The following is a 16,701-nucleotide window of genomic DNA, read 5'->3' as shown; positions in this document are numbered from 1 at the left end:
GAATATTTAACTTTCCAAGTCAATTCACATTTATACTTGACGCTGATTGCATTAGTTTCTCAAGATGCCACTTGTATTTTCTTCTTCTTCTTATAGAATCACCATATTCATAATGGCAAGCTGAAACTATTTTTGAAATACTGTATATGATACTATAAAATACATCAATAACACAGTCTTAAAACTAACCTTCCTTTAATTCTTCTTTCCTGAAGTCCTGGCACTACTTTGTCTATTTCAACATCCCTTGAAAACTCTCCTGATAAAAAAATTCACTCCATATTAATTATGGAATATATTACCTGTCATGTTAAAGCCAGTGTTTTTTCCTCCTTAAAACCCCATTAGATTATTGTTTATGGCACCTCCTAAGTCAGTATGAATCTATGCCTAACAAAATATATTGAAGGGGACTTTTACTTCTAAATATGCATTTGATGAGGGGTGAAGAGAGAAACAACAAAGATGCAAATCTGCTCAAAATATCCCTTTGTACTCACAATATTGACCATGAAGACTACAGATTCCAACGTCAGGTAGTTCACTGACTCCATGATGCAGCCCAAATATTTAAATGATGGTGGTTATAAAGAAAACCTAAGAGTTTTATTTTTCTACCTGGGGCTAAAAAAAAAAAAAAAAATTGCAAGGACACTGCACAGATACAAACACACAAACAAATACACTGCCCATTTGGGAAACAGAAAATTCCAGCACCTGTAGTTTGAGTCCAGCTTAGTAAATATAATTGGTTACACTCTTACAAGCTGCAATGCGTGAAAAATACAATACATAGATTTAAAAAATTATTTTTAGAAAACAACTTCAACAACACTTGCAGTTATGTATCAGATAATGTATCAGGCATTTTTTTGACTATGTCAAAAACATGGAAAAATCAATCATTGCAAGCTGTATGAATAAAGAAGTTAAAAAAGATATGCCAGAGAATTGCATTCCTCTGTATTTTTCTGGAATACATATATGCACGTATTTATACACTTCCAACCTTAAACTGGGAAACAGAAATTTCCAATTTGCTTTGCAGCTAGATTTGCTAATCTGCAAGTTTCTTCCTGTTCCTTGAAAAATTGTCACATACGAAGATTAAATAATACTATTCAATAGTTAAGTAATTTGGGTTATCAGAAAGGGTTCAAACCTATTCTGCTCCTCTCTTGCAAGTACAGGGCATATCTATTTATAGATACTCCTATGTTCTACTTGTACCACCTGTTTATTTTTTAGTGTTGGAGAATACACAATATCAAGACAGAAAACTGGAGTAGCTAATTTATGCCAATCATTTACATTGAAACTAACAGAGATGCCTGATACTATCTCTGTATTTTATTACTCTCAACATGCCCTTGTGTTAGCCATTAACATACCAGTGCTGGCCATTGCCTTCTCACAAAAAAAAACCAAAACTGAGCAACAAAAATATCAGTGGGCATGAAAAATGTTTTGAGAGGCTGAAGAATGGTACGTTTATCTTTGTGTCCAACAACTAATAAAGCCCATAAGATTACAAACCACCCTTAAAAAAAAGTGGTGGGTTGTTTGTCCTTAAGCAAAAAAAAAAAAAAAAAGGAAGAATAGCTTCTGAAATGCAACAAAACCACTGTACATGACCTTTAATCCTTTTTGTCTTTCTTTCTTTTTTTATTGCAGCCTAATTCAGGTTTAATAGCACAGTAAGACCTTAAACATAACAAACATTAAGCATGACTTTTGACCATACTTAAGGTGGTTGAGCTAAGTGAAACTATATTGGAAAAATCAGTTAAGAGCTAGGAACCATAATCTATTTACAAATAGTAAAATTTGAGTTGCCCAGGGTAACAGTAACATGGATTTAATTTTGCCATGAGAGCTTGGAAGAGTATCCCATAGAGAAATATGCTAAAATAACATGTTACCATTCTGTATATTTCTGATAATCCTTTTTGTTAAATAATTGAAAACCAAAGTTGAAATACTTACAAGCATTAAATGAAAGACACTGGCAAACAGTTTTGCAAAAGAAAGAAATCTTCTATCCAAAATGTAGTTTAAGAACTGTGGTATGAATTTGTCATAGATAAAACCCTGTGAGGGACATCAGAGAACCCACAAATATTTATGGAATGAACCACAATCTGTATACAGAAGTTAACAAATGTTTCATTACAAATGGGATATGCTTCTCTCTGTTACAGAAGCACACAACTTACATTATATTTACCTTGAGATCCTGTTAGAGTTAAAAACACTACAAAGAAAAGAAGTCTGCTTTATACATTACTGGAAAATACTTTTCAACAAAAAGCATTGTTTGAAACCAGATCCAATGGAAATTATATTTACTCACAAACAGATATGAAGAAAACTGTAGAACAGGAAGTTTTAAAAGCTCTCCTCAGTTCCTTTAGAATAAATCATTTACTGCAGCTAAGACTTTTATATGTTAATTTTCAGTACATAAGACAGAAAAGCAACCTTGATATGTAAATTCAATCATATATTTTAAGAATCAGCAATGTAAAGTCTGGGAAGAAACTGTAAGGTGTTTGTGTAAAGTAAAGGAACATTACTTAAGTAATTCATACAGAGGAACCACTCCAGCTCGTAACATGGCATTCATTTGTAAGTACCATTATTATTTTCTAATTATTTTCTTCCATGTTAACAGAAACCCAAACACCTCCCCTCATTTCCCCCTGTATTTCACAATAACAGGCGCAATATAAAGCTACCAAGGTAAGGGAAAAAGAAAGATTAAAGGGATGTAACTTGAAGAAATCTAAAAACGTCAATAACGTTGCTTTATAACAAACATAAAACAAAAATACAACTCACAGAAAAATTAATACTATCTTTCAGATTACCTTTTATTTCCCAGTTTTACCTGAAAAGTTTTTCATTGCATTAAAGTTGCTGAGTATGTAAACAGTGACAAGCATGCTGGGATTTTTAAGTGGTATTTCATGTGTTTTTTCTTTGTCTCTGTGCCCTTTCTTGTTTACCTTTTTAAATTGTTACAGTCTATTTAATAATGTTAATGCTGAATCTAAGAACTATTTAAAAATTCTTAGTACACAGTGTCAAATTCTGTGCTGTTTCAAAAGCCCAGATCATGATGACAGATTAAGCTGATCCAAGCCCAGGCTGATAAAATACACCTTTTTGCCAGGGCTAATCCTTGTGTGCCTATACAACAAATAGGCTTAGGGTAATAACCTTATTGAAAACAATTGCCTGATGGCCTCAACACTTTTTATTTCTTTCAGGTCCCTCAGCCAGTTTCTTATACACAAGTACAAACAGGAACACCACGAAGAAGTAGATCTTAAGAGAGTTCAAATTTATATTTACAGTTTAAATGGGCACAAAACTCATTACCGAATGATCATGGGTAAAATAATGCTTAAAAATTGACATTACATGCACCCCACTCTGGGCTGCCCCAAGGAAGCCTGGGGCCACACATGACTCCTCTAGCCCCTTCACTAGGCATGGCTGGTCTGCACATCACTTGCTTGGATGGGAGGGCGATAGACTCCTGTGCTCAAAGAACTCTTCAAACATCTGACATGTTTTCTCTCCACTGTGATAAAACATGAATTGCTTTAGGGAGGAATTAGAAGCTTGGAAAATATTTTCAAATGGGAGAAAGGGCCATTATAATAGTTAAGGGAAGAAAATAGTTACAGGCTTGATCTTAATGAAGGAGGCACATTTCAGTGCTGGTTGAAGAGACATGAGTTATCTGAGGGGTTCATTCAAAATGTGCAAAACATGGAGAAAAAAAAAAAAAGAAAAGAAATTACTCTTCCTAGGGAGAAGATGAGAACAACTGCAATGACCTTAGGTCTCAAGAAAAAACCACCCCTATGTATAACAAGTATTTAGAATCTTAAGACGGGAATATCAAGGCAAGAAGTTCAAGAAATGGAGCATTCAAGTGTACAGAATACAATCAAAAGATTAAAAGGATTAGAATTAGCCAAAAAAGCCAAACAATTTGTTTGATTTTATTTTGATTGGCTTCATCACAGCAGAATTGCCATTTTTTGGGAAAAAAAGGAAATGGAAAAAACCCATGTTAAACAGCATCTCAAACCAGCACAAATGAAAGAAATCCTAATCTCTGCTCCACTCAGTCACCATAAACATATTAGATTTCAAAACTGAGGTTGTATGGATTTCACATGCCAAGCTCTGCATATACCACACAGAAAATACTTATTAACTGTGTTAAAACAGTATTTGAGACAGTGAGAAGTATCAGAAGACCAAGGAAACTCTGAGATAAGGCTGCTGTGTATCTCTAACTTAGCCTTGACTTTGCAGAAGATACAGTAGTTAAGATCACCCACAGCTGAGAAAACTTTTTATAGAACAAACTAGCACATGAGCAAAGCAGAGACAGCAATGCCCTTGTGAAAGTTTTACTTTACAACTGCTATTTACTTCTGACCTTAAGCTGTTTAATGATGGCATCATAATTAGTCAAAGAAATGAAGTATATGCTACGATAAATTATATAAAGTACGTAGACATTGCAGACTCCATTTAGAAGAGATGCATCCTTCATGCCTGGCTCCTAAGTTCACAGTTAAACTGTCCAACCTGAGAATTTAATGATCTGAACACACAATCCAGTTTAAAGGGAGTCTGGAAACCCATTCCCAATCTAAATGACACATACCTGAATAATGAAACAATCTTAGCCACACTGTAAACTAAATGCTTTGTGCCTTAACTAGGAAAGTTAAGCACTAACTATGACTGGCTTGCACACACACATCATATTTGCCACTGAACTGGTCCATAATGCCAGGGGAGACCATTGCATTGTCCTGCACTGCTGAAGAACAGGCACCTCCACAAGGTGCCCAAGGTGAGTGGTTCTCCTCACCATACCTCAACACTGGAGCCCCTCCCAAACATGTGAGCAAGTTCCCATGGTCTTCCAGATCAAACTTGAATGGTTTTGAGAGATTTCTGAAGCTGTTGTTTGAAATCTCCATCTGCCTCTAAAGCAGGGCTTTTGGCCACACATAAACACATCTCAGTGAGTCTCCATAGAAGTAAGTTCATTCCTCCTCCCCACCCCTCCATAAGAAGGACTGGGATGCAGCTAGTGACAAGAACCCAGTTGTGCAAACACCTCAGCCAAGTCAGAAGCAGAAAGGAAGGAAAAGCTTTGCAGATAGAATGCATATTAAGTCCTCAAAACAAAGTTGAAAGTAAGAATAAATCATTGAGGAAGGACATTATTTTTCATATTAAAATATTTTTGATATATGCACTGTATAAGACTTACTCGACTTCAAAAATGTCTTTATCAATTCTATATGCTTCAACTTTGATCTGTTTAAATTAATTGGTTATTCCTTCAAATTCCTTCTTTATTGATACGTACTTGTTTTTCTTTTCCCCCAACATACTTTGTAAGGTTTCCAGAAATGCAGCCCTGATTAACAACAAATGGATGCTTAAATGACATAATGACACTACTCTTTGATAGGAATGTTTCTATGAAGTATATTTCAATTTCCTTTCTCTGAGGAACTGTACAAAGAAATTTAAAATTATTTAAGAATCAGGTTCTATGCTACTAGGTGAAAGAAAAAATATGAAGTAGGTATGTGTATTGAGAACATACAATGATTAAACTGATCAATTAAAGACAAAAGTAAAGTTGTAAAAATTATTTTCTTATAAAATTTATTTTCTTTTTACTCTTACACTATAAGGAAATGTATTTCAAATGTACGTATTTAGGAAAATTATTTATGTTGAAGATGCCTGTAGAACTCACAAAGAAATTTCAAGTAAAAACATGTTTCATAGTTAAAGCTGAACATTTTTAAAGCCAAATTCCAAATATAAATTTAGCTTTGAATAGCTTTTGGTATTAGATAATTAACAAGCTACATTTCTCAAACTAAATGGGCAGTTCCAGCTGTTATTTTACAATCAGTTTCCACTGAGAGTTTTAAATTAATAACTGCTGCAATAGCCTCAAACATGCCAATGCTAATTAGGAGTGGTGTTTGCATGTAATGCTATCCATATATACAAATATTTTACTGGGCAAAAGGTCTAAGCAGACCTTCTTTTCTGCCTGTCTATTAAAGATAGAAGAAGAGAGAAATGTAAAGCAGGAAAAGACTTTCCTTCCAAGCCCTACTCCAGAGAGTAGTATAGAATTCTTATAGAAGATAAAGATAATTTTCTTAAGTCTTTAGACAACCTTATGCTAAAAAACATGTGTTCAAGTTAATAGCAAAGAACAATATTTAGAAGTTGCTATTTAATATGAATATTTTGATTTACAGCCCAGTTCAACAATTAATAAATCCAAGGATTATTAAATACAAAAAAGAAACAAAATTGTATATTCAAATTATATGTAGCGAGCATCCTGCTAAAAAAAAAAAAAAGGTGTATAAATATAAATATAAATATAAATATAAATATATCTATCTATCTTAAGAAATGAAACCATCCTGGTTTGAAATCTGAAAAAAATCAGTAAATAAATTACAGGAACAATTTCAAAATCATTGCCGTTAGAGTTTTTTTTTTGCTTAACACAGACAGATGAGAACTGAAAAGGATGCTAATGCAATCCCATTTCACAGCTTATATGCAATCAAAGAAATACTTTTTAAAACACTAAGAATTTATTCTCTTAAAAGTTTTCTTCCTAAATAGCATTACCTCTGCAGTTTTAATCATTTTGAAATTTACAAAAAATTGCAGTAGAGATTTTACAATATACTAAAGCTGATAATTTTTCTAATTCCCTATGGTACATATGGACAATTTAATAAGCAGCTCACATTTCTCACAAAAACTAGTGCATACATTTTTTTTCCCTGATTACCTTTGTTGCCTTTATTGAAAGAAGAAGCAACTCTGGTCAGCATTAGCTAAGTCTGTGTTTGTTTACGAAATAAGCCCCAATGAAGTATTAAAAACTAAAAAAGGTAAAATAGAAAATAAGTCTTAATAGAACCTTTGTAAAATAATAAATTCTTAAAAGGAAATTATTCATATTACGTCCATATTCTGGGAAACATTTAGTTATCTTAATGCTAACTTCTCTGCAAAAACAGAACAGTTTTTAAACTGTTACTTGGTTTGAAAAGGAAAACATCAAAAATTAAACGTTTTACTCATAATAAAGTTATAGAAAATCCAGGCTTTTTGCAACAATAATTTCAAGGTATAGTTTTTCAAATATAAACATGTCCAAAAATTTCTGAAGAGAAGATGCTTATAGATGTGGGTGCTGCTGAAAAGTTTTGAAAAGCATTTGATTTTCCAAACCACATTTGAAAGAAAAAACAGATTTCCACACAGACTGCTGGCTATGTATGTGCTTCTTTCACAAATTCCTTGAATCATTTTTTCCTTCTCTTCACTCCAGCACTATCAGCACAGACACAGAAAATTGTTTATTACTCCTTATTTCACTGAAGAAATTTTGTTAACCAATTATGGGCATTACATGATTATTACAAGGATGTTCTAGACAGAGTTCCTTGAAATAAAGATAAATAACAGATTTTCTATAAGAAAAATAGCTTTGTTTTGCTATTTGCAAATGTTTGAGAGTTAAACAGTGAAAAACAGTAAACTACAAAAATCAAAAAAATTATAATAAGAAAAGGCTTGTATTAATAAAAAGTTTGATAAAAAAAAATCTACAGCTACCTTTTCATGAGTAAACTCTTTGCATGTAATGTTCTTGGGGGAGAGGCATGTCTAAAGAATTTCCATTTACAGTCACAAATTGGAAACAGTCTAGGGACAGCTTTATGCTTTGATCTATGAAAGATCTACACATGAAAATGACCATGGAACACTCAGACCTGGACTGTTAAGCTTTGATATATGACATGAATGAAATCCTTGGATCTCCAAAATGATGAATCAAGAGCAGGGACAATAATTAGGCTCTTTACTGGCCAAGCTGAGGAAAGCTTGGGATTCTGCTTACCTAAACCCCAGAACACAATTTTAGTTTTGGTTTAGCAGTATTATTCCTGACTTTATAAGTATGACCTTTATACAACAGCCTCCATTGTCAGCAATCTCATTTCTGCATTAACAATATTGTAACTCAACATTATTTTACTCCATCTGTTCATGGACACTCCCTAAAACTTTATTAATTAATATTCCATGACAGTTTGCTAAAAACAACCCTGTTGGGGATGATCAGCAATTACCTATATGATTGATCAGACCATTTGCACAGTATTTGGTGTAATAGGGTCCTTATCCCAGAACAGAAGTAGAACTAAACGTCATCTCAATTTCAGCTCTGTGGTGCTTCATATTTAAGCATATCCATGCATCTACTTCCTCTTATTTTTTCAGTCAGAGAAACAGAATTTCTGGGTCTTGTGACAAAGTTTTCTCAACCATTTTCCTATTGAAAGTGTCCAGTTCTGCTGATAGCTTAGCTATTCACTGTTCATATCCCCAACATACACACTTTTAAAAAATTCATTAGTGTTTATGTCATGTTTCCATTGACTAGAAGTGTTCAAGGATTCCAACTATGCTCAGCTTAAGTGCACTAGGCACTCTTTGTACATACAGGAAAATACTGTTGTAATCTGAATGGTGACAAAATTATCTCATAGAACGTGACATAATTGGGCAGAGAAGTGATCAAAGTGACGACAAACACATCTGATTCATCACTTCCTTAAAGCACTATAATTTATCCATGCTGATATTCTACATTAGCCACTTTTATTAAAATAGAAAGAACCTAGGAAATGGCAAAAGGAAAACATGTGAAGACACACAAAGAAGAAAATGTGGCTTTTTGAATTCCCTGGGAGATGCTATTCTGCTGCAGTCATCTCCATAGATGGAAAAGGATTTTCTTTCCTGGTGCCTTCAGAGTTGCTTTATAGTAATCAAAAGTCTGTTCTTTTGATAAGTAATTATCAAACATCTAAATAATCTGCTAGATTTTCTGTCTGGAGAGAGAAGTGAACAACTTGATCTAATTGCTTTGAGTGGGAGGCTGAACTAGATGAACTAGAGAAGTCCCTTCCAACTGAAATTACTGTATGATTATATGCTTAACTTGGACTTTTTTAACAGTCAGCCACATAACTGCTTTTAGCACTTTCTACATAATCATATACTTAAGTTTGCAGAGAAGTGCTCACTGCAAGTAAGAAATCTTAGCTGATGTCTTCCAAAGCAAACAAAGTATTGCAATGAACACAACAACTGCTAGAAGTTGTGTAGTTAAGTTCTTACTTTCATTACACTAATACTAGCAGAAGCATTCCATTCATATAAGGGACCAAAGAAACCATAGATGAGATAGTTTTATGAAGATCTTAAGAAAAGAAACTTCTGCTGAATTTTTTATACTAGGCACCAGAGAGCCAAAGAGCAAATCCAGGCCTGAAAAATGAAACTTTTTGCCTGCAAAAAGATGCTTGTTTCTTCCTGTACTTAACAGCATTTATAAAATTTCTCTCCAATGTAATTTATCCAATATCACATAACAGGCTGACTTTCCCTGCATCAGGACATTAATATGATTTCCTGATCTCAACATCCTTCCTCCCCAAAACTGCTAGACTTTTGCCTGTTTTGTCAAATGTATTTGACTACTCATTTGGCCACTTCAAATCTTCTAACACACACAGCACAATCACACAAGCAATAAATGACCACATCATCTTGTTTTTCTGTAGCCTGCAGAGTCATCTACAAGCAGCAGCCTCACTCACTCCCAATCCCAAGTTTAATATGATCAGGTAGTTAAAGCCCACAAAAATATAGTTCCCTTCTTCACTGCTTAGCAGAAACTTCATTTACTCTGACCGACTCCTTCACAGTTTCAATTAACTGCTCTTCCCTCCCTTTAGCCAGGCTAGGCAGCTACCTTTCTTGCATTCTTATCCAAAACCTCCTTTATTCTGCTCCCCAGCCCCATCCCAAGGCCTTCTGATAATCTACAAGAGTTCCAATCAACAGAGCTGGCAGTTTCTTGATGGCGATGTACAATTCTGCTCATATTTGTGGAAGACAAATACAGCTGGAGCTGAAGTTTAAGAATCAGAGGATATGAGAAATCATTAAAACCAACAAACCAACTCCTACAATTTAGCAGAAAAAAGAAACTGAAAAAGAGACATTGTGTCTTACTGTCACCAGAGAGAAATGTATCACCATATTTCTTTCAGGAACCCTAAATTTGCTGTTATGGTGCATGTATCTTTCTTTATTACACATTAATAGTCAAAACTAAATTAGTCCATTTTCTACTGGAGGAAATAGACTAATTTTTATATGGGATAGGAAAACTGAAGTTATTATGTCAATATATTTCTTTCCAACTTCCAATAATCACCTGAAACAATATTTGTGCCCAAATGTTTGAGGCACATTGTTTTTCCAACATTCCATTTTCAGTTTAGTTCTCTCTCCAAATTAGCATGTAAGCTCTTTTTCCTAAGACATAATAGGTAGAGTCACTTCAACTTACAGGCCAAAAGTGGTCTGGTTTTTTTAGTATGACCTGGAGCTGTACCAAACTTACCTTTCATGCACTGGCATTCTACTAATGACATATGAGCACATCCAGTTTTTCATGTATAAATTCATGGAACAAATTCAAAAGATATTTGGAAATACTATTCAGCCCCTAGCCATGAAAATGTTTCTCAGCCTTTCCTAAAAGAACAGTTTCTAAATGAGAAGCAAGAATTCTTTTTTCTCATGAAGCACTACAAAAGTGACACTAATTGCATGTGGTTGTAGTTCAGGCCTAAACAGAAGACAGTTTAAAGCAAAGTGACACCACAAATTAAGTTTGTGTCCCCACTCCAGAAACACTGTAAAGACAGTGGTTCAGACAACAATTTATTTTCTTTTATTCTATTAAAAACAGCAGCATCAAATTAGAGAAGAGAGGTTGGAAAAAGACAGAAGATGACATGATGGGATTAATAGGATGCTGTAGCTGCTAATTTTTCAGTAACCAACAGGCTGCTGTAATTTATTTTTTTTTAGAGTTTCTTACACTGGATATTGTCCTACTTGTACCTCTGTTAGTATTTACTAAGAAATCTTTCACCTAAGTACATGAGCTACATATTGTGTATGTTTGCTCATTTTACTACTCAATTTTTAAGCATTTTGTATTAGCTCCAGGTTTTTTATCTAGTACCATGGGCACGTTTAAAAAGGACAAATACTTTGTAAGAAGAACTCTCATATTTGGATAAACAAATACTAACATTAGACCTAACATCATGTGTTAATAATATCCCACTGTTTTTTTTTTTTCCTTGTATACAGAATGTATGTCCTGCCCAACAATACAAAATCCTGTGTACTATTTTATTTAAAAAACAACTGAAAAATGGTGAAATTAACTTTACTAAGAACTCCAGCAGTCTAACAGCAGTGACTGCCATGTAAAAAAATGAAGAGATATCTTCAAGCCCGCCTCTGTAGATATACTTTGTTCTGAATCAAAGGATTTGTAATTAGAAAATAGATCTAGTTCAACCCCAAACAGCAATCTAAATATTTTTAATTTAAACTTTTTTTTTATTCTTTGAAAATGTTCAAGCTTGCCTAAACAGATTAAAATAGTCACCTTCCTCACAAAATCAAAAGATCACCCACTACCAACTTCAATATTGTCCCATAAAATACTACAATGTAACTTGATGCTCTGCTCTGATATGTCTTAGAAACAGTAAAGCTAGTATGATTGGATGATTAAAGAAAGAAAGAGAAGACAATCATTTGACAGATGAGGATAAATTAGGAGAGTGGTCATTGAAGCAGAGGAAATCACTTGAAATGTCAAAAAACTCAGAAAAAGACATAAGAAGCATGATATTGGGAGAGTGGTCACAAAATGCCAGTAGCAGTCAGATGTCTCTGGGCCAGCTCTTATTTCTACCTTACTCATTTGGTGTCGTGATTTCTAAAGGAGGACTGGAGCATATGAAAACCAAACACATACTGCACAAATCTTGTCTGGAACATTTATGTATATAAGACCCACAGGACAGTAAAACAAAATAGCATCAGAACCTTTAAGTAATTTGAGTGATTTGAAAAGCACTGAATTTCAGCATTTCAGGTAAAGCCACAAAGGCAAGGATACAGACTCAAAAATGTTAACTAGCATAGCCTCATTGATTTTAGATGTAAATGAGTTGCTTACTCACTGGTTTGTAATGTGCATACAAGGAACAGTTCCCCTCGGTGACTGAAATGACCTTACAGAAGCTGGTAATTGCAGATTCCACTTTATGACCATTTTTGTGATAAAGTTTTTGTTGCTATGAGGAGAGTGGAACCTACATTTGGATCTCTAACTCTTAAAGCAGGTATCAGATGGGAGTCTCCTCAGATGGAAAGAGCAGAAGCAGGAAGAGCCTGTACAAATGTCTGGAAGATCTCTTTCATCTGTGAGCACATGGAGAGCTGGATCAGGCCTTGCCACCCAAAGCCATTGCTAGTGCCAGGCTGTAAGACTTCTTCCATGAAAGCTCCATAATACAAAAGATACAATGCTCATTTAAAAACAAAAGGGAAAAAAACCAAAGGATAAACTACTATAACCAAACATACAAGCAAACCCATTAATTTAAATGTTTCCACATGGAAATATGAAGAAAAATACTCTCTTATAACTTCTAAGTGATCAGAAGTGAAATTGGAGATATTTCATGGTCTCCTAAAAATCCTAGTCTTGACAAAAGTAAAACTTGCTGTCATTTTCTAGGCAGTAAATGTTTTACTGCTGGGAAAAGATTTTGATGTTTGTAATTTCTATTGAAGAGCACTATGAAGTAGTTAAAAATACTGCCACATCTGAAAAACAGACCAACGGGAAGTATAAGACACTTGTTCATCTGTATTTCTGTGACTTTTCTCACTTGGTATTATTTGCAACCCTACTTTCATGTCTGGCAACAGTGCCAACTCTACTAAGGATCATATATTACTTTTATCATGTTGATTACATATGTTCACCAGTTTTGCTGCCTATATATGATTAGTGTGGTTTGCACATACTTAGTGACACAATCCAGAGCATGACATTTTCACAGAAAATGTGTTTACTGGGAAAGAGCTCCTTAGAAGTTTGCGTTCCTTTAAGCTTTGATCTCCATGACATCAAGAATCCTACAGTTTGAATATATGTTTACCATTTATATTATTAAGATCTATCTCCTTCTCACTATATGGCTACTGAACACTTTGGTAGTCACAAAAAATTTCCTTTTCTCTAAGGTGAACTTAGTAGTAGCTGAATAAAAGAAAGACCCTTAAAATGTTCTCATCTGTGAGTTTAAACTTCATAGTGATTTGACATTTAAATTCTGTTATTCATCAGCACTTCACAGCAGAACTTGATTTCTCTAAATGGATTTGAAAGCCCACAAGTGAAGAAAATCAGAAAAACCTGGTTTTGAATATCAAAAGATTGTATGTGAAAAGTATTTTTACAGGCTGCACATACCCATTTTATTGATCAATTAACTTCTCCCAGAATGAATTTTTCTGAGACCATATATGAAAGGCCAAACCCCTCCCCTGACACTTACTGATAAATGTCTTTTCTGAGCACAGCTCTACTAAGAGGGTTGTCAGCCTGAGGAGCCATAGAGACAGATCCAATCTTGAGAACCAAAGTGTCTTCTTTAATTGATGGATTAGCTGTAGTTAGGAGAGAGGAAAATATGTGTTTGATTAAAAGTAAAGTGCACATAGTAGGAACACTAAAAAACTATTTTATAAAAAGAAATGTACATAAGAATATTTGCTAAGGATTCAATTTTGCACAGGAGTAACATAAAATCAATAGCCCTGCTGTGATACATAAAGGCAAAACTATTGTAATTTCATTTCCCCAAAGTTTTATCACACCACCAAATCCCAGTCTGTGTCTTCTCATTTTCTCTGACACATTTTTGGGGGGGAGGTTTATTTCAAAATTACTTCAATCATTTTATCACAGAATCTTTGTGATCTGTTTGTTTCTCCAATAATTATTTGCTGAAATATCAGCATGTAAACCACTCTGAATCATGCACCCTTTTTATTATTTAGATGTGAAACACTGCAGGATATCACAATATAACCATCCTGGTAGCATTTGGAGTCGGCTGCAACACACATGAAAAGTTCAAACACAAGGACTGAAACAAGAGAACCTGAAATCTGACACATATACAAAGAACAAGATGTAGTACTGGACAGTAAATTTCACATCAGTAACGAAATTATTCCAAGAAGAAAAATCTCTGCTTTCCACTTATCTCCATGATTTTCAAATTTCAGCCACATGTAAAGTTTTTTAGTTACAAAAGCAGTGGTCATATTAGATAGAAAACCAAAGTTCTGCCCAGAAATAAAACAGCACCAGATTTTTTGTAGAAAGCTAACTCTGTCAGCAGGCACAGACAAAGCACTTGGGTAAGGTTGTGCTCAGAAGACTCTATATTAACTAGGAAACTCCGGAGCAGTTCAAAGAGTTCATCATCCAAAAGGAAATGGTTCACTGCAACACCTATGTGAGATGTAACACGGATGGAACAACATCACACTTGCTCCCACATCCAAGGAAGTTCTGCAATATTCTTGTACATGAGTTTTGAAAACAAGATTACAGTAGAACATAGTTTAAATATTTTACTTAAGTGTAAAATGCTTGGTGTGGTAAGAATCAGCAAAATCTGTAAGTTTAAAAAATTATTTCCTCAGACCAGTAATGTCTTGGTGAAAAAGACACCATGCTTTGCAGCTAAATATGTATAAAGACATGTTTATTTTTGAACAGATCGAAGAAATCACAGAAATTCTAATATGATATTTTTAAACTGTTGTAGGGAATACCCCAGTAAATATGCGGCGAAGTGGGAACACAAGTTGTGATACACAAGTATATTAGCACACAAGTGATCTATTTAAAAGAACCTCATGTACTTACAAAGTAAAGACAAATCCTTTAGCCCCCCAAAGCAAAACAAAACTATTTACAGATGGTTTGGTTGCTAGAAATAAGATACAAAAGTTAAGCTGATGAAAAACTCCATTTTTTGACTAAATCTGAACTCATATTTTCAAAAATTAGTAAGGCGTACTAAGTACTAAGTACTGCCACTATACACTTAGGTGTTGGATATTTGTTTTCCAGTACTCACATAAGAAAATGGAGCGATGGTATTAAATATACATCTGATTGTAACTGCAACTTAACTAGGTGGCAGATGCCTCAGTCTTGGGAAGGGGTTCTTAATAAAATATATCTTAGGCTAAGAATTTTAATTTGTCTCTGACACTTAGCAAAGTAAAATAAACACAGGACTACCCATAATGACCTCTATTGTGTAAGTATTTTAGGAGTTTTTTTCAAGGCTGGGCATGGACCTTTTGCATACAGTTTACTGTAGGTCAATAAATTATGCCAATTTTAAACCAGAAAAAAATCACAGGAACTAATATATTCAGCTGGTTTCTAGAGTCATATGACTTATGATGAATTCATACCTTCATTCATTAACCCATGCTTTTCAAAATATGGGAATAATATAGTAAACAATCACAGTCATAGCAGATATTAAAAAATTTGAGGGGAAAAACATCTACACTACATTTTAAAACATACTTACAATTTAAGTATACTTACAATATAATACTGTACATATATTACTTTATACTTACAATGTAAGTATAATCTAGGAAAATCTTACAGATTCAAGTGTGATAATGTTGTTCACAATCTCATTTGGTTTTATCCACTCCTCTCAGTCATCTTTTTGCTAAGCTAAATACATTATGCTCTTTTAATCCTTCCTTTTAAGCCTTCTCATCTAGCACTTAACATTTGTGATACTTCTCAGCACCCTCTCTACTTTTATCAATACTCAGTTTTATAACAGCAAGCAAATTGGACATGATACTCCATCATCTGCCATATGCAGAAGTACCACTACCTCCCTTGTTTCTTTTCCCTCAGTCTACTGTGACTCTCAAGCTGTTTCAGCCACTGTTTCCCAGGATAGTCTCTCCAGTCCTGAAGACCCAGTCTGTGTAAACTGTTTCCTTGACTTGTAACTTTAGCTTTAGAAGTTTTACTGTATTTTCTACAAGCAGTGATGTAAACACAGTAACCCGGATGCAGGGCCTCAGGAGATTCTTTGCAGCATTCACTGATGATAGCAGCAATGGTTTTATATTTACTTTCAGACTATTAAACACCAATTTCATTATTATTCCCAATTGATGAGTTTTTGTGGATTTTTTTTTAGACTCCTGGTTAGCCATTTTTAATCCATTTAACATTTCCACAGATACAGTATGGGGACGTATTTAAATTAAATACTATGAGACAAAATGTCAGACACTCTAGAAAAGTCTAAGCATATCAAATCTTTGCAAAACATTTTATCAACAAAGAATTGAAACCACAATGAAGAATGGAAATCAGATGTTTTTAAAAAGTCTAGTTTTCCATAAAACTATATTTATTATCATGTAACAAATATGTAATTCTTTATTAACTGAATCCTGTAATATATTTTCTTTTACGTTATCTGAGGGAGAGCAATAAAAACTACCTGTCTTAAATTTTATTTGAACATTACACTTTTCATTTTACTAGATATACCTTCAGCTGTCTAAAACCTGTTC

General features: G+C 34.0%; 1 protein-coding gene across 11 annotated transcripts in view; it reads right to left on the bottom strand.

The window, feature by feature from the left end:
- The window catches only part of VPS13B (vacuolar protein sorting 13 homolog B), a 434,575-nt gene that overhangs the window by 161,990 nt on the left and 255,884 nt on the right, over positions 1 to 16,701 (bottom strand). For 10 of the 11 annotated variants that reach the window (XM_069005219.1, XM_069005215.1, XM_069005221.1 and 7 more), the window contains one exon: positions 13,614 to 13,725. In XM_069005219.1, coding sequence (XP_068861320.1) covers positions 13,614 to 13,725 — 112 coding nt within the window. Of the gene's footprint in view, positions 1 to 573; positions 625 to 13,613; positions 13,726 to 16,701 lie in introns of those variants that run through there. The other variant, XM_069005226.1, reaches the window with a different exon arrangement.

The sequence above is a fragment of the Aphelocoma coerulescens genome, chromosome 2 (genome assembly GCF_041296385.1).
Source record: "Aphelocoma coerulescens isolate FSJ_1873_10779 chromosome 2, UR_Acoe_1.0, whole genome shotgun sequence".
Lineage (NCBI taxonomy): Eukaryota > Metazoa > Chordata > Aves > Passeriformes > Corvidae > Aphelocoma > Aphelocoma coerulescens.
This window is presented reverse-complemented; position numbering and strand designations above follow the sequence as displayed.